The sequence below is a fragment of the Hemiscyllium ocellatum genome, chromosome 38 (assembly GCF_020745735.1).
Source record: "Hemiscyllium ocellatum isolate sHemOce1 chromosome 38, sHemOce1.pat.X.cur, whole genome shotgun sequence".
In the NCBI taxonomy this organism is placed as follows: Eukaryota; Metazoa; Chordata; class Chondrichthyes; order Orectolobiformes; family Hemiscylliidae; genus Hemiscyllium; species Hemiscyllium ocellatum.
The window spans coordinates 21,695,441-21,718,356 of NC_083438.1; the positions used below are offsets into that span (position 1 = coordinate 21,695,441).

Sequence of the window (22,916 nt, forward strand, 5' to 3'; positions counted from 1 at the left end):
GTCGGAGAATCCAGCAGAATATCGATAGATTGGAGAGTTGGGCAGAGAAATGGCAGATGGAGTTCAATCCAGGCAAATGTGGGGTGATGCGTTTTGGGAGATCCAATCCAAGAGCGAACTACAGAGTAAATGGAAAAGCCCTGGGGAAAATTGATGGACAGAGAGGTCTGGGTGTTCAGGTCCCTTGTTCCCTGAAGGTGGCACCGCAGGTCAGTGTGGTGCAGAAGGCATACGGCCTGCTTTCCTCCATCGGACCGGGCATTGAGGACAAGGGTTGGCAGCTCATGTGACAGTTGGATCAGCCTTTGGTTCGGCCACATTTGGAAAACTGTGTCCAATTCTGGTCACCACATTACCAAAAGGATGTGGATGGGTTGGAGAGGGTGCAGAGGAGGTTCCCCAGGATGTTGCCTGGTATGGAGGGTGCGAGCTATGAGGAGAGGTTGGGGAGATTAGGATTAGTTTCATTGGAAAGACGGAGGTTGAGGGGGGGACCTGATTGAGGCCGACAAATTCAGGAGAGGTGTAGACAGGGTGGATAGCAAGAAACGTTTTTACCAGAGTGGGGCACTCGATCACTCGGGGTCATGAGTTCAAGGTGAGAGGGGAAAAGTTGAGGGGAGATATGCGTGGAAAGGTCTTTACCCAGAGAGGGTGGTGGGTGCCTGGAACACATTGCCAGTGGAGGTGGGAGGGATCGATAGCATCATTTACGATGGATCTGGACAGATCCACGAATGGGCAGGGAGGAGAGGGATACAGATCCTCAGAAGATAGGTGACAGGTTTGGGGAGAGGATCAGCCCAGGCGAGGAAGGGCCGAAGGGCCTGTCCCTGTGCTGGAATTTTAATTGTTCTTTGTTCCTGACTGTCTGTGTGGGGTTTATACATTCTCCCCATGCCATAGAATATAGAACATGGCACATTACAGCACAGTACAGGCCCTTCAGCCCTCGATGTTGTGCTGACCTGTGGAACCAATCTGAAGCCCATCTAACCGACACGATTCCATTCTCCTCCATACGTCGATCCAATGACCATTTAAATCCCCTTCAAGTTGGTGAGTCTCCTCCTGCTGCAGGCAGGGCGTTCCATGCCCCTACTACTCTCTGAGGAAAGAAATGACCTCTGACATCTGTCCTGTATCTATCACCCCTCAATTTAAAGCTCTGTCCCTTTGTCCCATCACCATCCAAGGAAAAAGGCTCTCACTGCCCACCCTCTGTAACCCTCTGATTAGCTTATATTTCTCAGTTAAGTCACCTCTCAACCTTCTTCTAACGAAAACAGCCTCCGTTCCCTCAGTCTTTCCTCAGAAGACATTCCCTCCAAAGAAAGTAATATCCCAGTATTTCTCCTCTGAACCCTTTCCAAAGTTTCCACATCCTCCCTATAATGCGGTGACCAGAACTGTACGCCATACTTCAGGTGGAGTTTTGTACAGCTACAACATGACCTTATGGCTCTGAAACTCAATCCCTCTCCTAATAAAAGCGAACACACCTTATGCCTTCTTAGCAACCCTGATCAACCTGGGTGCTAACCTTCAGGGACCTGTGCACATGGACACCGAGATCGCTCTGCTCATCTATACGACCAAGAATCTTCCCATTAGCCCAGAACTCTGCATTCCTGTTACTCCTTCCAAAGTGAATCACCTCACACTTTTCCACATTAAACTCCATTTGCCACCCCTCAGCCCAGCTCTGCAGCTTATCTATGTCCCTCTGTAACCTGCAACATCCTTCCACACTCTCCACAACTCCACCAACGTTCGTGTCAGCTGCACATTTACTAACCCATCCTTCTAGGCCCTCAGTCAGGTCATTTATAAAAATGAGAAACGGCAGTGGCCCCAGAACAGATCCTTGTGGGACATCACTGGGAACTGAACTCCAGGATAAATATTTCCCATCAACCACCACCCTCTGTCTTTTTTCAGTGAGCCAATTTCTGATCCAAACCGCGATCTCACCCTCAATCCCACGCCTCTGTATTTTGTGCAGTATCCTATCGTGGGGAACCTTATCAAACACCTTCCTGAAATCCATATCCACCACCTCAACCACTTTACCCACATCCACCTGTTTGGGCACCATCTCAAAGAACTCAGTGTGACGTGTGAGGCACGACCTACCCTTCACAAAACCGGGTTGGCTATCCCAAACGATTTATTCCTCTCAAGATGATTATAAATCCAATCTCTTATCAACTTTTCTAATACTTTACCCACAACCGAAGTAAGGCTCACTGGTCTATAATTACCTGGCTGTCTCTAATCCCCTTCCTGAACAAGGGAACAACATTTGGAATCCTCCAGTCTTCTGACACTATTCCTGTAGACAATGACAGCATAGAGATCAAAGCCAAAGGCTCGGCAATCTCCTCCCCGGCTTCCCAGACAATCCAAGGATAAATCTCATTCAGCCCAGGGGACTTAGTTATTTTCACACTTTCCTGAATTTCTAAGTTAAAAATCACACAACATCAGGTTATAGTCCAACAGGTTTAATAGGAAGCACACTAGCTTTCGGAGCGACGCTCCTTCATCAGGTGATTGTGGAGGGTTCGATCGTTTCAGAATTTATAGCTAAGATTTTCAGTGTGATGTAATTGAAATTATACATTGAAAAATTGATTGTCTGTTAAGCCTTTCATCTGTTAGAATACAGTGATAGTTTCACTTCTTTCATGTGTAAATCACAAAACCCTTTTTTTAAAAAGTTGCATTCTCGGGTTAGCTGTTAACAATGGTGATAGCGAGACAATATGTTGAAGGTGTTATCCCCCCTGTGTTCTCTGTCTCTGACCTGATGTTTAGATTGATTCTAATCTAAAAAGTGAGATAACAGAGTTTTACATAAATTCATGCAGTTTTTGAGCTCAGAGTTCTACAGGAATGTGTGCAGTGTTTGAGCAAAGTGCAATGTAACTCTGCAATACAAATTCACCCACAAAATATATGTGTGTGCATGTGGGTCTTTGTCTGTCTGTGTGTGTGTGTCTGTCTGGGGTGGGGGTTGTGAGTGTGTGTGTGTGTGTGTGTGAGAGTGTGTGTGTGTGTGGGTGGTGGGTGCAGAGTGTCTTAAGTCTGCGAGGGGGTGCATGTGTGAGCGTGGGAATGTGTGTGTCTATAAGAGTGTGTGTGGGTGTCTGTGTGCGAGTCTGTGTGTAGCTGTGTCTGTGTGTGTGTGTGTAGAGCAATGATGATCACCTGTGACATGAACCCAAGGTCCCAGTTGAGACCCTCCCTATGGGTACCGAACTTAGCTATCAACCTCTGCTCGGCCACCTTCCTCTGCTGCCTGTCCTGAAGTCCACCTTGGCAACAGGTACACATTCACACACACTCTCACACTCAGAGACAGCAGCTTCTAAAACAGAGAGACAGCAGCTTCTAAAAGAGAGAGAGAGACAGCAACTTCTAAAATAAAGAGAGAGAGAGAGAGAAAGAGAGACAGCAGCTTCTAAAACAGAGAGAGAGAGAGAGACAGCAGCTTCTAAAAGAGAGAGAGACAGCAACTTCTAAAATGAGAGAGAGAGAGACAACAGCTTCTAAAATCAAGAGAGAGAGAGAGAGAGACAGCAGCTTCTAAAAGAGAGAGAGAGACAGGCTCTGGGCCCTGACGACACTCCGGCAAGAGGCAACGTAACCACCACTCCTTGGACAATCAACCGTCCCGGTGCAGCCAAATCCCAGACCGAGACATGTCCCAGTCACATCATTGAGAGGGATGTTTGTGGGAAAGGTCATGTGGTTCCTGTTTACATTGGGGAGGGCTCTGGGGATGGCTGTGTCTATCAGGGTCACAGGGAATGGTTACACTGACATCTCCTGGCCAGGAAGATGGAGAATTGGACAATTCACTGAAATGGATTTGAATCTGTTACAAAAGGGACTTCACAGCTGTTAAAGAAACGTCCCAAATCTGAGGCTCCATCCGAGGGTCAGTGCTGAGGTAGTGCCTCACTGTCGGAGGGTCAGTGCTGAGGGAGTGCCGCACTGTCGGAGGGTCAGTGCTGAGGGAGTGCCGCACTGTCGGAGGGTCAGTGCTGAGGGAGTGCCGCACTGTCAGAGGGTGAGTGGTGAGGGAGTGCCGCACTATCAGAGGGTCAGTGCTGTGGGAGTGCCACACTGTCAGAGGGTCAGTGCTGTGGGAGTGCCACACTGTCAGAGGGTCAGGGCAGTGGGAGTGCCACACTGTCAGAGAACTTTAACCCACCCTATCCCCATCAATTGGGATACAAAATCCTGCTCATCTCAGAGCTGACCCCACCTCCCTCCCCTCGTCCCAGTTTCCCTGGAGACGGTGGGGGTGAGCTGCCAACTTGAACCGCTGCAGTCTATCTGCTGTGGGTTTACCCACAATGCCCTGAGGGAGGGAATTCTGACCCAGCGATAATGAAGGAACGGCCATATGTTTCCAACTCCAGATGGTGAGTGGATCACAGGGGAACTTGCAGGGAATGGTATTCCCATGGATCTGCTGCCCCTTGGCCTTCCCGCTGGAAGTGGCCGTGGGTTTGGAAGGTACTGTCTTGGTGAATGTCTGCAGTGCATCTTGGAGATGGGACACCCTGCTGCTACTGAGAGTCGGGGTGGGAGGGAGTGGGTGTTTGTGGGTGTGGGGACAATCAAGTGGGGGCTGCTTTGTCCCTGGATGGTGTCGAGCTTCCTGAGTGTTGTTGGAGCTGCCCCCATCCCGGGAAGTGGGGAATATTCCCTCCCACTCCTGACTTGTGTCTTGTATAATGGTCAGGCTTTGGGGAGGCGGGAGGTGAGTTACTCGCTGCAGGATTCCCAGCCTCTGACCTGATCCTGCAGCCACTTTGTTCATGTGTTGTGTCCAGTTGAGTTTCTGGTCAATGGTCATCCCCAGGACATTGATACTGGGCGATTCAGTGATGGGAACACCATTGAATGTCAAGGGAACCATGGTTAGACGGTCTCAGATTGGTGATGGGCACAGCCTGGCATTTATGTGGTGCCAATGTTACTTGCCACTTGTCAGCTCAAACCTGGAGAGTGTCCAGATCTGCTCCAGTATCTGAGGAGTCGCGAATGGGGATGAACACTGAGCAATCCTCAGCGAACATTCCCACTTCTGATCTTATGAAGGAGGGAAGGTCACTGATGAAGGTGGTTGGGCCTAGGACACTATCCTGAGGAACTCCTGCAGAGATGTTGGAAGGGAGCGGGGGGATCCCTCAAGGAAATTCAGGGGAGTCAGTTCTGCCCTGAATGACGTTGGAAATGGTGACGTGGGACTCATCGCAACATGGCCGCCTTCCTGCCCTTCCCCCATTGGTGCTTTGGAACAGTGAGCCGACGTTCCGAATCCGACTTTGCACTTTGACCTGCAGCTTGGTTAGTATTCAACAGAGGAAAGGACGCACAAACTGACAGGTGTTTCTGGGAAATGGCCTGGAAAGTTAACTCCAGGTTAATGATTGTTCTAAGGACAGTACAGTCATTTCACCACCGGAGGCACATTCTGCCCAAGGGGTTAAAGGGGACAATCAAAGCGTGGCCACTGCCAGGCAGGAAAACCGCGAGAACATTGAGAAACAAAAGGGAAAGACAAAACCCAACTTGAACAGGTTTTCTCTCTTTCTTCAGGCCAAGGCAGTGAGGCTGTGGAATCTGTCAGCGCGGAGTTTTGGTTGCTGTCTTGTTTATCTCCAATTATTCAAATGATTGTAAATGCAGAGGAAAGAGCCACAGTCTATAAACCCTCTGTAAAAGTCTTCCAGAGCTCTGTGGAAGCTGTTTCCATTAACAAGTGACTTCGGAATTCACGTTGATGTGCCTCGTCCCATGTGGCATGCAATCCTTGGATAACGAGTTGTTCACAGGCACACAAGACTGGAGACTTCAGATGGAGCTTCCCTCCAAACAGTCCATCAGTTTTGAAGCATCATTGCTGTTTTACTGCTTTGCCTTCCTTCCTCCCTCCCTCTCCCTCTCTGTCCCTACCTCATGTTCCCCCCCACTTCTATCCTCTCACTCTCTCTTTCCTTCCCTCCCTTTCTTGCTCCCTTTCTCCCTCTCTCTCCCTCCCACACCTCCTCCTTCTCTCTCCCTCCCGTTCCCTCCTGCTTCTCCCTCTTGCTCTCCCTGTATCTCTTGCTCCCTCCCTGTCTCCCTCTCTCTCCTTCCCTCTCCTCCTCACCCCCTTCCCTTCCATCACTTTATCTTCCCCAACCTCCCTCTCTCTCTCCTGCCCCTCTCCCTCTCTCCTCACTCTCTCTGTCTCCCTCCCTCCATTCCCCCCTCCCTCTCTCTGTCACTCTTTACTTTCACCTCTCCATCCTTTCCTCCCTCCCTCCGTCCCCACTCCTCCTCTCTCTCCCTCCGTTCCCCCCTCCTTCTTCCCTCCCTCTCTCCCTCCCTCTCTCTCCCTCCCTCCATTCCCCCCTCTCTCTCTCACTCCATACTTTCATCTCTCTGTTCTTCCCTCCCTTCCTCCATCCCCACTCCCTCTCTCTCTCCCTCCGTTCCCCCTTCCCTCTCTCCCTCACTCCTTACTTTCATCTCTCTGTCCTTCCCTCCCTCCCTCTGTCCCCCCTCCCCCTCCCTCTCTCCCTCCCTCCGTCCCCACTCCCCCCTCCCTTCCTCCGTTCCCCCTTCCCTCTCTCCCTCCCTCTCTCTCCCCCCCGTTCCGCCCTCCCTCCCTCTGTCCCCTCTCTCCCCCTCCCTCTCTCCCTCCCTCCCTCTGTTCCCATTCCCCCTCTCTCTCCCTCCGTTCCCCCTACCTCTCCCCATCCCTTTCTCCCTGCCTCCGTCACCATTCCCCCTCTTTCTCCCTCCCTCCCTCTGTCCCCACTCCCCCTCTCTCTCCCTCTGTTCCCCCCTCCCTCTCCCCCTCCCTCTCTCCCTCTGTCCCCACTCCCCGTCTCTCTCCCTCCGTTCCCCCTCCTTCCTTCCCTCTCTCCCTCCCTCTCTCTCGCCCCCTCCATTCCCCTCACCCTCTCTCCCTCACTCCTTACTTTCATCTCTGCGTCCTTCCCTCCCTCCCTCTGTCCCACTCCCCCTCTGTTCCCCCCCTCTCCTTCCTTCCCTCCCTCCCTCCATCCCCACTCCCTCCCTCTCTCCCTCCCTCCCTGTCCCCACTCCCCCTCTCTCTCCCTCCATTCCTCCCTCCCTCCCTCTCCCCTCCCTCTCTCCCTACCTCACTCTGTCCCCAATCCCCGTCTCTCTCCCTCCATTCCCCCTACCTCTCCCCATCCCTCTCTCCCTCCCTCCGTCTCCACTCCCCCTCTCCCTCCCTCCGTCCCCACTCCCCCTCTCTCTCCCTCTGTTCACCCCTCCCTCCTTCCTTCCTTCCCTCTCTCCCTCCCTCTCTCTCGCCCCCTCCCTGAGTGCTCCCTTCCGTGAGCGGTGGGGGTTGTGGGGGTGGAGGAGGGGGTGTTCGATCACAGGCCCAGCCCAGACAGCGAGATGGCACTGACCAGGCCGCTCACCAACAGGGTGGAGATGCTGCTCACTTCCACGCTGCCTCCGACTGTGGGGGGGGAGGGGGGAACAAAACCCAAAACCGTCAGTGAGAGCCGCACGCAACGGGGGGAGGGAGGGGCTGGTGTAACGCTCGGGCAGCCCCTCATGGGGGAGGGAGGCAGGGAGCAACATTGGGGGGAGGGAGGGGAGAACGGGGGGGGGAATGGAGGGAGTGGGGGGGAGTGTGGGATGGGAAATGGGGGCATGGGGGTGGGGGAATGGGAAGGATGGGGGGTGGGGGATGGAGGTTTGGGGTGATGGGATAGTCTGGGATGAGGAAATGGGAGGAATGGGGAGTAGGGGAACGGGGGAATGGGAGAGGGGGGAATCGGAGAGTGCGGGATGAGGGATGGGGGGATGGGATAGTGGGCGAATGGGGAGTGGGGGGAAGGGGAAATGGGGGGAGTGTGGGATGGGGGAATGGTGGGATCAGAGAGTGGGGCTGAGGGAATGGGGGATGGCAGTGTGGGGGGTGGGAATGGGAAATGAGGTTTTATGAGTGGGGGGATGGGAGAGTGGGAGATGAGGGATGGGGGGATGGGAGTGTGGGGGAAGGGGGGAGTATGGGAGAGTCGGGGATGAGGGAATGGGGGGATGGGAGAGTGGGGATGGGGTAATGGGGAGAGTGCGGGATGCAGGAATAGGGGGATAGGATAGTGGGTGAGTGAGGAGTGGGGGAATGGGGGAGTGGGGAGTGAGGGGAGAGTGGAATGAGACTGGGTGGGATATTAAAGGACATTGGTGAGTCCTCGTCTGGAATACTGTGTCCCGTTCTGGTCTCCCTGTTATCGGAAGGATATTATTAAACTGGAGAGGGTCCTGACGAGATTTCCCGGGATGTTCCCGGGTGTGGAAGGTTTGTGTTGGAGAGGAAGGCTGGGTAATCTGGGACTTTCTTCACTGGAGCGAGTGTGTATAAAATAATGACGGGGATGGATAGGATTAGTGGGCGGGGTCTTTTCCCCAGGACGGGGGGGATTTTGAGACTCGGGGGGGGGAACATTTTGAATGTGGGAGGAGAGAGGTTTAAAAAGGAGGGTAGGGGGCCGATGTTTGTCCCAGAAGGGGGTTTGTGTGTGGAATGACCTTCCTGAGGAAGTGCTGGATGTGGGGACAGTTACAACATTTAACAGATGTTTGGATAAGGCCAGGAATGGGAAATGTTTGGAGGGATATGGGCCAGGAGCAGGCAGCTGGGATTGGGTTACGTTGGGATTGTGGTCAGCACCGACTGGTTGGGCCGAAGGGTCTGTTTCCGTGCTGTAGGATTCTATGAAGGGGGCGTGGGCGACCAAGAATTAGGCAACTTTTCAGAACGGGGCGTGTGATTGGGATGTGGGAATGTGCTGTCTGAGAGTGTGGCCGGGTCGGGGGAGGGGAACGAAGGCAATAATCCCATCGTCGCATCCGGGAGAACGCCGTGGAATATCAGGAATCTCAGGACCCGGCCTACCCACACAGGCTCGGTCAGTGACAGGACAGTGATGGGGGGGAGGGGAGGGGGTCCTACCCACACAGGCTCGGTCAGTGACAGGATAGTGATGGGGGGGAGGGGAGGGGGTCCTACCCACACAGGCTCGGTCAGTGACAGGACAGTGATGGAGGGGAGGGGGTCCTACCCACACAGGCTCGGTCAGTGACAGGGCAGTGATGGGGGGGAGGGGAGGGGGTCCTACCCACACAGGTTCGGTCAGTGACAGGGCAGTGATGGGGGGGGGAGGGGGTCCTACCCACACAGGCTCGGTCAGTGACAGGACAGTGATGGGGGGGAGGGGAGGGGGTCCTACCCACACAGGCTCAGTCAGTGACAGGACAGGGATGGGGGGAGGGGAGGGGGTCCTACCCACACAGGCTCGGTCAGTGACAGGGCAGTGATGGGGGGGAGGGGAGGGGGTCCTACCCACACAGGCTCGGTCAGTGACAGGACAGTGATGGGGGGAGGGGAGGGGGTCCTACCCACACAGGCTCGGTCAGTGACAGGACAGTGATGGAGGGGAGGGGAGGGGGTCCTACCCACACAGGCTCGGTCAGTGACAGGACAGTGATGGGGAGGGGGTCCTACCCACACAGGCTCGGTCAGTGACAGGGCAGTGATGGGGGGGGGAGGGGAGGGGGTCTTACACACACAGGCTCGGTCAGCGACACGACAGTGAAGGGGGGGAGGGGAGGGGATGCGGAGGGGGTCTTGCAGTGCACAGAAAGATCCCACGGCCCCTTCCAGGCCTGAGTGTGTGGAGTGGTGTGGGGTCAGTACCTGAGGGAGGGGGTGAGGTTTGAGACGGGGGGGTTCGGGGAGGGAGGTGGCGGTAGAAAATCCGGTCCCATCCCACAGTCTCACCCAACGCTGTACACCAATGGGGAATGTTGGCATTGTCCCCTCCCCCAACACCCCCACCCCCCCCCGCACCAGGGGCAGGGACTGGAGTCTGACCCGCTGAGTGCTTGACCCCAGCTGCTGCTTTCATTCCCCAGTGAAAGGGAAATGTTCCTGGGGGAGGGACAGGAGGGGGTGATGGGGAGAGGAACGGAGGGGGTGGGAGGAAGGGGGCAGGACCCCTCGAGTCACTGAGTGATAAGGTAGGGGCCTCCGTTTGACTGGAATCACCAGGCTGCACGTTTGAAGTTACCGTTTGCTGGGGTCGATGTACTGGTTCCTGCAGGGGTTGATGTGCTGGTTGTTGCTGGGACTGATGTGCTGGTTCCTGCTGGGGTCGATGTGCTGGTTCCTGCTGGGCTCGATGTACTGGTTGCTGCTGGGGTCGAAGTGCTGGTTCCTGCTGGGGTCGATGTGCTGGTTTCTGCTGGGCTCGATGTACTGATTGCTGCTGGGGTCGATGTGCTGGTTCCTGCTGGGATTGATGTACTGGTTGCTGCTGGGACTGATGTACTGGTTCCTGCTGGGATCGATGTGCTAGTTCCTGCTGGGATCGATGTGCTAGTTCCTGCTGGAGACGATGTACTGGTTGCTGCTGGAGACAATGTACTGGTTGCTGCTGGGGTCGATGTACTGGTTCCTGCTGGGATCGATGTACTGGTTGCTGCTGGGATCCATGTGCTGGTTGCTGCAGGGGTCGATGTGCTGGTTCCTGCTGGGCTCAATGTACTGGTCGCTACTGTGGTCGATGTACTGGTTCCTGCTGGGGTCGATGTGCTGGTTCCTGCTGGGGTCGATGTACTGGTTCCTGCTGGGGTCGATGTGCTGGTTCCTGCTGGGATCGATGTACTGGTTGCTGCTGGGACTGATGTGTTGATTCCTGCTGGGACTGATGTGCTTGTTCCTGCTGGGATTGATGTTCTGGTTGCTGCTGGGACTGATGTGCTGATTCCTGCTGGGGTCGTTGTGCTGGTTCCTGCTGGGCTCGATGGACTGGTCGCTGCTGGGGTCGATGTACTGGTTCCTGCTGGGGTCGATGTGCTGGTTCCTGCTGGGGTCGATGTGCTGGTTGCTGCTGGGATTGATGTGCTGGTTCCTGCTGGGGGCGATGTGCTGGTTCCTGCTGGGATCGATGTACTGGTTCCTGCTGGGGTCGATGTGCTGGTTCCTGCTGGGGTCGATGTGCTGGTTGCTGCTGGGATTGATGTGCTGGTTCCTGCTGGGATCGATGTGCTGGTTCCTGCTGGGATTGATGTGCTGGTTGCTGCTGGGGTTGATGTACTGGTTGCTGCTGGGGTTGATGTACTGGTTCCTGCTGGGGTTGATGTGCTGGTTGCTGCTGGGGTCGATGTGCTAGTTGCTAATGATTCTGATGTGCTGGTTATTGTTCGGAATGAAGTGCTGGTTTCTGCTGGGGTTGGAGAGCTGATTGCTACTGGGTCTGATGTGCTGGTTGTTGTTGGGATCGATGTGCGGTTGGCTTCTGGGTATAATGTGCTGGTTGCTGCTGGGATCGATGTGCTGGTTGCTGCTGGGATCGATGTACTGGTTGCTACTGGGTCAGATCTGCTGGTTGCTGCAGGGTCTGATGTGTTGGATGCTGCTGGCATTGATGTGTTGGTTGCTGATGGGATCAATGTACTGGTTGCTGCTGGGACCGATGTACTGGTTGCTGCTGCGATCGATGTGCTAGTTGCTGCTGGAATCGATGTGCTGGTTGTTGTTGGAGTCGATGTACTGGTTCCTGCTGGGGTCGATGTGCTGGTACCTGCTGGGGTCGATGTGCTGGTTGCTGCTGGAGTCGATGTACTGGTTCCTGCTGGAGTCGATGTACTGGTTCCTGCTGGGGTCGATGTGCTGGTACCTGCTGGGGTCAATGTGCTGGTTGCTGCTGGGGTCGATGTGCTGCTTTCTGCTGGAGTTGATGTTCTTGAACCTAAAAGCAGTTCAGACAGACACACTGAGTGGAGAGAATGCTGGGAAATAATTGATCTGAAGTCCCACATGTATCGAGGAGCCAAGACATTGATGGGCCAGATTGAGTGGGAAATTGGCGATGGGTTTGTAATAACTGTCTAATTCCGATTCTGAGGTCTCCCGAGTTGGTGCTGAGGATTCAGGAATCGATAAACCTGTCAGTTTATCCCCAGTAGCTGAGAAATCAGGAAAATCCTGAACCTGGCAAGAGATGCCCGGAGATTTGGAACAAATACACTCCGTAAGGACGGCGAATTATCATAGAATCCCTACAGTGTGGAAACAGGCCCTTCAGCCCAACAGGTCCACACCGACCCTTTGAACATTAACCCACCCAGACCCATTCCCCAACCCGATTAGGGTCGGGTACGTTTTGGCGCCGACCATTTGACCGTGTCGTTTTGGGTCTAAACTGTTTTGGCCCTCATTACTTTGGCGCTGAGCTGTTTTGGTGCCAATTCAGACTAAAAAACGTCTTGTTTTGGTGAAAGACGAGAGGATGACTAACAACGCGATGTCATTTTCTCAACTAGCAAGAGTTGATAGTCAAAGCTGTGAAGACCCGCTGTAGATTCAAATCCCGTTTTGTAATCATTTTCTCATCTAACAATTGTTAATAGTCATCCACTGCCTTGATGATACTTAAGCCCTTCTGTCTTCACATCGGAAAGCTGTCATTCTTTCTATTTTCTTGTGGAGCCCAGACTAGAAATAGCTGAAAACATTCTCAGCAAGAGAGACATACCAACATTTTCACACGATGGTTATCTATATGTGTTTAATAAATGTAGAGATTTGTTTTGATAATGAATAGGTTAAAAATAATGAATAAAGAAGAATTAGATTTATTTCTTACAATGCAATAAAAACAAGTCTTACGGGCTCCACAAGACTTTTTTTTAGTCTGAATTGGCGCCAAAACAACTCAGCGCCAAAGTAATGAGCGCCAAAACACTCTAGAGCCAAAATGGCAGCGCCAAATGATTGGCGCCAAAAGAACAGCGCCAAATACTCCCATTCTGACCCTATTATTCTGGATTTATCCCTGAGCAATGCACCTAGCCCACACGTCCCTGAACGTGACAGGCAATTTAACACACTGTGATGTGGCCAATTTAATTATTAATCCGTGCCCTCATTAATAAAGCAAGGAGATCCCTGACAGAGATGGCCAATGGCCTGCTCACTGATCTCAGTTCATTCCAAAACACCAATTGGAAATCTTCATCACCAGATGTTCTCCGTGAACAGGAGAAGGATTGGACTGGGCAGGATCTGGAAGATGATGCTTCCTAAGAGGTTTGGGAGGAAGGGGGAGGGATTTGGGGATAAGGGGGGGGGGGGGGGGGGGGGGGGGGGGGTTGGTGTTGAGATTTCCACTGCACCTGCCCCTACACTCCAGGCTGTGAATGATCTCTCCCCAGGTCACACTGGGTTAGTGGGAGCTACAAGTTGTGGAGACCGCTCTCGTCAGGCAGAGTCGGAGACTGAAGGATTGAGGGAATGGGCTATTCTGGGATGAGTGAGATTCAATAAGTGAGGGGGAGGGGAGACGGTGGGGGGATTGGAGAGATCAATCCCTTCGGATGGAGAAAGGGGAACCAGTTTCCAGGCAGTCCCCCGGGGATTATGAACGAGCTCCATTTGCAAGTTGGCCTGGAATCTCAAGTCGGAATCTCATCCCCAGCAAAATAAAGCAGCCGTTTGTAAATACAGGAACCATGAGAGCGTTGGATGGTTATAATGACAGCCCAGGATGGGATCACCTTTGTAAGGAGGAGTGTCTGTAAGGGGGACGGCTGTCAATCTGGGAGCCCCACCCCTCTGCTGTATTTTCGAAATGGATGGAGTTAGAAACTGTGGGGGTGAGGAACATCATGACCAGTCCACCATGTGGGCACTTTGGAACTTAATTCATCGGCTGCTTCATTCTGATGCAGAAGTTGAATTTTTCATTGACAAATCAACATTGAGGGATCTGACCATCTGCAATGCTGTCCAGCAGAATGGGTCTCACTCCCTAAGGAGAGAAATTCCTCCCGGATTCCTTCCTGGGATTATTTCCGACTATTGTGACTCCTATTCCCGGAGTCACCACAACGGTTAAAGATATTATCGGAGAACGTAAAGTTCCCAAATGAACCGGCCGTTTAGCCTGAGGTGGGTGGGAAGCACAGACCAGGTTTCTGAGCAAGGAATATTCCTGACCTCAGGAAGGAATTGCTCGGGACAGAAGGTCTCAGTTCTGGGGAACTGCTCACCAACCAAAGACCAATCAGCTCCTGCTCTGGGTGTGTCTGCTGGGACTGAGCTGGTTTCAACCTGGACTGGCCACCACCCCCTCCCCCACAACACACACACACACACACCCTCCCCCACAACACACACACACACACACAGACACAGACACACACATGAAGCAGCAGCTGTGTAAACATCACTCACAGTGAGGAGCAGGGAACTTACTTTTCCAAAATGCTGCGAGCCCTTCACACCCTCCTCAGCAGTAACCATCACACTGACCCCCTTCCCCACCCAACCCCAAAAGGTCAGGAGATTTGAGGAAGGTTGCGTACCTGAATAAAACATCCTGAAGGAGTGTTGGGGATTAGGACACATGATAGTCTCTCTCCTGCATCCAGTGAGGAACAGGGAAGGAATGTCCCTCTGTGGGGAGATGAACTCATGACCACAGGCAGGTGGGGTGGCTAGCTCAATGCATTTAAGGGGAACAGGGTCTGAGGGGGAATGGATCAGAGGGATCGGTCGATGGGGCTGAAAGTGAGGGGATCCCACTGAAGCAGCACGATCCGAGGGGATCTGGTACAGGATCTAGACGCCTTTATTGCCTGGGGACAGTGGGGATCTGAAGATCTGAAGGGGGGACGGTCACTGGGTCTCTCCCACCGAGCCTGTGTCCCCTTTACCTGGATCCACTGTGGTGGTGATCCCTGTGTCTCCATTACACAAAGAGCCTTCACAGCAGGACAGGTCGCTTAGAATCAAACCAAACGGTCGCAAATCCACCCCCGCTCCGCACTGATTCGCCGAAGCACATCCTTTAAATACAACATCTCCGCCAATATCTGACACTGCGGGGCAGAACAGAGAACAGATCACATCGCAACAGAGTGGATCCCTGACAGGAAACTGGATCACTGTCCTGATTGGAGGATCAGTGAGAGCAGGAGGCTGTGATTGGTGAATCAGCGAGAGAGGGAGGCTGTGATTGGAGAGTCAGTGAGAGAGGGAGGCTCTGATTGGAGGATCAATGAGAGAGGGAGGTTGTGATTGGAGGATCAGTGAGAGCGGGAGGCTGTGATTGGAGGATCCCTGAGCTGGGCTGGGGTTGGTGGGTTCCCGGGGAGAGGTACAGCTTTCACCCCGCGATCCGAAATAGAGCGTTCCGAAGAAACCTTTCAGAAGCCGAAATGGCACAAAGTGAAGAATCGGTTCCTTTTCTGGTAAAAGTGAAAATCCTCTTTGGATTTCTTTCGGTGAGTGAAAACAGGTCCTAATGTAGGTCTTTCTGAAAAGGGAGGTGGGGGAAAGTGAACTTTCCAAAAGCAGGGGATACCTGTAGGACGTTACATTCTGAGCAATGTCTGGGTGTGGGCTGTGAGGCTGAGAACCAGAGGAAGAGATTCTGCTGGAGAGCTGCAGGTTCGACGCTGCGGACGTGCGCTGGCGGGGGAGAAATCACGGGGATCGTGTTGGGAGTCATCGGAGCTGCTGCAGACCATCGTTGATACGCTCCTCCCAAGACTTGGCGCACGCCCCAGCCCCAGCACCCCCCCCGAACCAAATACCCAGCACCTCCAGGTGGTTGGTCCTGAAGGTGAAGGGGATCGAGGATTGGTCAGCCCAGTTCCCGAAGAGCATGGCCTCGCTCTTGCCTCGGTTTAGCAAGTAGTGGTCAGCACGTAGTGTCCTTGAGACCCTTCGGGAAAAGGAGAGGACGGATCCTATCGAGCAGTTCCCTGAGCAGACTGTCAAAGCCATTTGGCAGAATGCCTCATCGCTAGAACTTTCCAACAAGCACCAAGACATGGCTTGGCTGGTGGTGAGAAGGGCTCTGCCTGTGAGATCCTTTATGCACGCCCGGACTCTCAGCCACACCGCACGCTGCCCTCGAAGCGGCTGTGGGGGGGGGGGGGGGGGGAACGAGACTGTCACACACCTCCTTCTGGAATGTGCCTACGCAGAGGAAGTCTGGAGAGGAATGCAGTGGTGTTTGTCGAGATTCGTCCCGAGCAGCGCCGTGACGCGGAACTCTGTGCTCTAGGGTCTGTTCCCCAGGACGCACACTGAGACGAACATCAACTGTGCCTGGAGGATCATCAACTCGGTGAAGGACGCTCTCTGGGTGGTCCGAAACCTGTTGATCTTCCAGCTGAAGGAATTGACCCCGACTGAGTGTTGCAGACTGGCACATTCCAAGGTCCAGGACTACGTGTAGAGGGACGCGCTGAAGCTTGGGACGGCTGCCGCCAAGGCGCGGTGGGGAAAGACCACTGTGTAACATCAGCCTGTCTGAGAAGAACAGGGGGCCCACGCAGTCATTTGGACTCCACTGACACCTCAGCTAAAAATATGGGCATATGATTGATAAACGTACATACCTGTATATAACAATGATAAATTCTGATCTCTGTACGTAAATGTTTACGTATGTATGGCATGACCAACTGTACAGACAATCAAATGATTTTATGAATAAAGTATATTTTTGAAATTAAAAATACAAAAAAGTGAGGCTGAGAGCCAGACCAGGGGCCTGAAAACTCCCTCCCCCAGACCCCTACCCTCCCAGGGGATGGTGGGGGGGGGGGGTGAAAGATGCACAGGGAGCAAGAGCTGGATTGGGGAAGGGGCCCAGACTCAGGCACATTCCCTGTCAGCGGCTCCCTGTCAGGGGATGATCCCGAGCCAAGTGCTGAGGCTCACAGAGAGTGTAGGCCCAGGCCCAGGTGAGATTGGGGCTGAAGGATGTTCCCATTCAGCACCAGCCAGTGACCCACCTCTCCCTCTGCATACAGACTGTGGACTGGCAACTGGGTCAAGCAGGGAACCCAGTCTGTACTGCACCCTGGTGGACAAGAATGGGCTGAATGGCCTCATCCTGTGCTGTGCTATCCCATCATTCCACTGTCCTGAACAATGGCTCCCTTCAATCTCCCAAAGCTGGGAGTGAGTTGGACGTTGACCCTGAAGCTCAGTGACCGAGATTGGGGAGAGAGCAGTGGAGGATGGAGTGTATCTACGTACACAATCTCTGTTGGCCTGTTCCATTCACACAGTGATTCTCCAGACCCACACACTCCACCTTCTGTAGATTGGCCAGGCAGGAGGCCATGGATGGGCTGTAGCATCCGAAACATTGCAGTCCGTTCAGGGTGGTGTTGGCAGGCTCTGAAATCACAAAGGGAAGAAGAGAAGATGCCTTCTTTTTGATTCAAGGGCAAAACCATTCTCCCCTCAAACCGTCACATCCCCTCCCCCCAACACAACTCCCCAAACCTGACATTCATCACCTCCCCACCCACCCCCCGGGGTTTTCATGTGGGTCTGCATCGTGACAGACCTCACTGTGATCCTCACCTGCTACTGTCTGGTTATTACATCGGTCTGAGCCACAGAGACGGCTGCTCCGGGAGATATGCACCCTTCCAGTGCTCAACGAAACATCTTCGAAGGGATCCTCACAGCTTTGTTGAATGTGTGTGACAGTCTCAGTCCCATTGTCTACGGTAAACAGGCTGGAGTTAGAACTTCACCACATCATTTGTTTAGCTTCACCCCATCTGCAACAATTTCTGTCGATGTCCCACAGAAAGTATCCTATCCGGATGCATCACAGCTTGGTATGGAGCACAAGAAATTACAGAGAGATGTGAACACAGCCCAGTCCATCACACAAACCAGCCTTCCCCCCGTTATCTCCATCTACACTTCCCATTGCCTCGGGAAAGGAACTAACATCATTGAAGAGCCTTCCCAGCCCGGGAATACTCTCTCCCACCCTCTTCCATCAGGTAGAAGATACAAAGGTTTGAAAACACGTACGAACAGATTCAAGACCAGCTTCTTCCCCGCTGTTATCAGACTAATGACCCGACCGTTCATATGTTCGAGTTGACCTTTCTCTGCACCTTCCCTGTGGCTGGAACACTATATTCTACATTCTGTTCCATTACCCTGATGTACTTCTGTAAGGTGTGATTTGTCTGGATATCATACAGAACAATACTTTTCACTGTATCTCGGTGCATGTGACAATAATAAACACCACATCAACATGGAGATATTTTCAAAGCCATGGTGTTTTGGAAAATATGACCCTATGCTTCTTCCCCGGGGGGGGTGCGTAGGGGGACATTGCCACCGTTCCTGTGTCAGTGCTGAGGTGGATACCCCACTGCATCATGGGAGCAGGTCAATCCCCACTCCCAGTCCCTACAAACACCGACAATGGGCCTGACCCTGAGGAAGAGGGAAGACACGTCTGCACTCAGGCAAAGGGGGAAAGAAACTTCCCTTCACTCCATCTGGGCCCTTTCCCTCCAATCTGGGAAGAGTCGGCTTTCAACAGAAAGGCAGGATTACCGATGATGGTGTGGGATGACACAGTCTGGCAGTTGGTGATGCCAATCAGGCAAGTGGTCTCTCTCAGTGAGCAGGAACCCGAGGAGGCTGAACACGTGAAACATTGAAGAGATCGTCCTGGAAAGGGAGAGATTGCAGAGAATTCAGTGAGACTCGGAGTTTCAGTTTGAGGGCCATTACTGTACTGTGCTTTCAGATTACAGCCCCTCATTCCGATCATAACCTCAAACACTTCACTCACACTGCCAGGGATATAAAGGGTGTGGGGATTGAGAGGGAGAGTGGGATTAGACTGGGTGGGTTTATTAAAGGGTGTGGCGAGTGATGGGGGTATAGGGTGGTTAGACTGGATGGGATATAAGGAAACTGGAATTGGAAAGATGACAGTTATTAACTGAGGGGAACTCCTTCCTGAGAAACTGAATTTTAACATAATTCCTAGATGGAAGCCTTTTCCCGCTCTGTGCTGAACATAACTCACACTCAGTCAGTAGTTCTTTGAGGTTAGTGTCACAGGGGGACGGGGGATAAGAAGGGGTTGAACACGCTCACCATCATTGCTCAGAGCTTTGAGTATCAGAGTTGGGACGTCAGGTTGGGGTTGTACAGGACATTGGTGAGTCCTCGTCTGGAATACTGTGTCATGGGGGGTAAAGACAAGGTGAAACGCAGGTGTTTCTTTTCCCTTGGGTGGAGGATTTCCAGACTCCGAGGGATCTTTTAAGGTGAGAGGAGAAAGATGTAAACAGACATGGGGGGGTAAGGTTTATCTACAGAGAGGGGTTTGTGTCTGACATGTCCTTCCAGAAGAAGGGGTGGCTGTGGACACAGTTACTCTGTTTAACAGACATTTGGACAAGTCGGTGAATAAGAAATGTTTGGAGGGATATGGGCCAAGGGCAGGCAGGTGGGATGAGCTAGATTTGGGAATATGTTGGGATTGGATGGGTTGGGTCTGTTCCTGTGCTGTCTGACTGTAACTCAGCACCTTGAGGGGCAATCCCAGAGAGTGGGACATCAATGATAGCGTCAGGAACCCCCAACCCGATCAGTGACACAAACAGATCATTCCTTACCTGCTGTGATCCCAGCACAGAGCAGGACAATGCTGAAGAACCCCTTCATGTTTTCCCCTGCAGAGCCGGTGTGTCTGGGATGATGGGGAGCTGCTGTCTGTGTTCACAAACTGCTCTCTTTCTGTCCCGGAATCAGGAAACACCATTAGAGATGTTGAAACGAGCCCTCTGCCAGCAGCCACACAGTACAGGCTTCACCCCACCCCGTTCCCCTCCCACAGTCTGTGCCGTGTCGGCTCAGGGACAGACAGTGTACCTCATGCTTTAGAAACTCCGTGACCATTCCTGCCTGACCACAAGGGAAAGGATCGACAGCTCATGGACTCCCTGTGACCCTGCTGCAGCTTTCCCAGGAACAGGGTGGGAACGTGCCTTACAAATACCTCAGGGGCTGGGGGTGATCACCGCGTACAGGGCACGGGGCTGACCCACTCACACAGCACCAGGGACATGGTTCACCACAGAAGGAGGCCATTCGGCCTTCTCTGCCTGTACCAGCCCGTTACACCCAGTGCCATTACCTCGTGCCAACCTCCTGCTTTCTCCCCACAGCCTTGCACGTTGTTTTATGTTCAATCCCCCCCCTCACCATCCAATGGCCCTCTTCCATCGTACCCACCTCCCCCCCATTTCCAGCCGGAACTTTCGGACCCTAACCGGCCAATGGGCCAAGAGAGCTCTTTTGTGCTTTCTGATTCGATGTTGAAACACTCAGTGAGTTAACAAGGCCTCACCTGTCTTGGGGAAATCACTCCACATTCATTCGGTTCCTTACTGAGAAACCTCAGGGACAATCAAAGGCTGAAAGAATGATTTTATCCTTCTTGCACGCAGCAACCCAAATAAGCCCCTCAACGAAGCGAGTTAAACCTCACAACCCGACCTGATGATGGCCTGATTAATGGTGGAACTAGGCCACAATCCCACCAATGGTGGTCCGCCTTTGGAAGTCTTCAGGGTTCCATCCTGATGCCAAGCTGATCTCCAGAATCCTGCTAAAGCTGTTCGATTCTTGCACAAAATAACATCCTTCGGGCCTTTGAGGTGATTTGTTGATCATTTTTCAAGTCCCTTTCATCCAAAATATTGATCATCCTCCTGGTGCCATGAAGTCATACAGCATGGAAACTGACCCTTCGGTCTAACCCGTCCATGCTGACCAGGTATCCCAATCTATTCCCATTTGCCAGCATTTGGCCCATATCCCTCCAAACCCTTCCTGTTCCTATCCCCACCCAGATGCCTTTGAAATGCTGTAATTGTACCAGCCTCCACCACTTCCTCTGGCAGCTCATTCCATACACGCACCACCCTCTGTGTGAAAACGGTGCCCCTTTTAAATCTTTCCCCTTCTCACCTCATACCAATGCCCTCGAATTCTGGACTCCCCCACCCCAAGGAAAAAGGCCTTGTCTATTCACTCTATCCATGTCCCTCATGACTTGATAAACTGAAAGAACTGTGGGTACAGGAGATCAGAAACAAAAACAGAAACTGCTGGAAAAGCTCAGCAGGTCTGGCAGCGCCTGTGGCGAGAAATCCGAATGAACATTTTGGATCAAGGGAGCCTTCCTCGGAAATGAGCTTTTCCAGCAATTTCTGTCATTTTTATGATATTACAAACCTCTGTAAGGTCCCCCCCTCAGCCTCTGAAGCTCCAGGGTACAGTATACCCCAGCCTATTCAGCCTCTCCCTGTCGCACAAACCCTCCAGTCCCAGTAACATCCCTTAAATGTTTACTGAACCCTTCCAAGTTTAACAACATCCTTCCTCCAGCAGGGAGACCAGAATTACACACAATGTTTTAAAAGTGGCCTAACCAATGTCCTGTACAGCCACAACCTGACCTCCCAACTCCTGTACTCAATGCACTGCCCAATAAAGGACAGCATACCAAACACCTTCTTCACTATCCTCTCTACCTGTGACTCCACTTTCAAGGAGCTATGAAGCTGCCCTCCAAGGTGCCCTTGCTCAGGAGCACTCCCAGGGTCCTCCCATTAAGTCAAGAAGCCCAGCCCTGGTTTGCCTTTCCAAAATGCAGCCCCTCACTTTGATCTGAATTAAACTCCATCCACCGCTCCTCAGCCCTTGAGACTGCAGCTGGCTTCCTCCTCAGCAGGAACGGCTCTGTTCCTTGTTACCTTTGGCCTTACCTGGCAGTTGGAACACACAGTTTTCCTGCGATGAACTCCTTCAATTCTCCTTGTCTTCTGGAGTGAGAAAGCATCCACTTTCTCAAGCAGGTGTCCAAGCAGTTTGGAGAATGTGATCTCAACTCCCTCCAGTCCAAGAGCTGGCTAATTGCTTTCAGTCTCTGCTCAACAGCACGTCTTTGTTGTTTAACAGGTTATTCCGTGCAGAGTCATTGATGTTGATTTCTCTGTGTTGATTTGGTAGTTCCAGGAATAGTTAAAAAAAGTTTGTTACCTGAAGTTTATAATAACACAGACCACGCCCTTGTTCCTTATGACATTATGTTGTGAATTTTTGTAGAGTCAGGGACCCACAGAATCATACAACAGGGAAACAGACGCTTCGGTCCAACCCGTCCATACCGACCAGATATCCGGAACTGATCTAGTTCCATTTGTCAGCACTTGGCTCATATTCATCAAAACAATTCCTTTTCACCTACCCATCCAGATGCCTTTTTAATGTTGTAATTGTACCAACCTCCACCACTTCCTCTGGCAGCTCGTTCCACGCACGTACCACCCTCTGTGTGAAAAAGGTGCCCCTTAGGTCTCTTTTATATCTTTCCCCTCTCACCCTAAACCTATGCCCCTCTAGTTCTGGGCTCCCCCACCCCAGGGAAAAAGACTTTGTTTATTTCCCCTATCCATACCCCTCATGGTTTTATAACCCTCTATAAGGTCAGCCCTCATCCTGCGACGTTCCAGACATGACGCCCAGCCTTTTCAGCCTCTCCCTGTCCCTCAAACCCTCCAGTCCCAGCAGCATTCTTGTCAATCGTTTCTGCATCATTTCAAGTTTCCCAACGCGCAGAAAACCAGGCGGAATTATAACCAGCCAAGAGACAGAATCAAATAGAATGGAAAGAACAAAGCTGGAGCCTGATCTCGGAGAGGTACAAATGAGGAACCCAGCTGGGAGGGATTGGGTTAGGGTTAGGGCCAGAGTTAAGGTTAGGGTTAGGGTTAGGGTGAGAATTAGTGGGAGGGTTAGGTTTAGGGTTGAGGTTAGGACAAGGGTTAGGGTTAGTGTTAGGATGGGTTGGTAGGGTTAGGAATAGGGTTGGGCTTAGCGTTAGTGTTTGATTTAGGGTTAGGATTGGGGTTAGGTTGTAGTGTTTATGTTAAATAGGCTTGGTGTGAAGTTCAGGGTTAGGGTTAGTGTTCAGGTTCAGGTTAGAGGTCAGGTT

The 22,916-nt window shown here is 52.5% G+C and overlaps 1 protein-coding gene across 2 annotated transcripts; it reads right to left on the minus strand.

Moving 5' to 3' along the window:
* Window positions 1–7,324: 7,324 nt before the first annotated feature.
* LOC132833866 (mucin-2-like) lies at window positions 7,325–22,081 on the minus strand. 2 transcript variants are annotated; one of them, XM_060852499.1, is made up of 8 exons: window positions 21,688–22,081; window positions 19,531–19,651; window positions 18,455–18,571; window positions 17,450–17,593; window positions 17,117–17,260; window positions 14,776–14,940; window positions 10,125–11,807; window positions 7,325–7,504 (listed from the first exon to the last, which is right to left on the minus strand). In XM_060852499.1, the coding sequence occupies exons 2-8, from the start codon at window positions 19,577–19,579 to the stop codon at window positions 7,416–7,418; spliced, it is 2,391 nt and encodes a 796-aa protein (XP_060708482.1). In that variant the 5' UTR covers window positions 19,580–19,651; window positions 21,688–22,081; the 3' UTR covers window positions 7,325–7,415. The 2 variants fall into 2 exon arrangements, with proteins under 2 accessions (XP_060708482.1, XP_060708483.1); XM_060852500.1 differs by lacking the exon at window positions 14,776–14,940.
* Window positions 22,082–22,916: the final 835 nt, after the last annotated feature.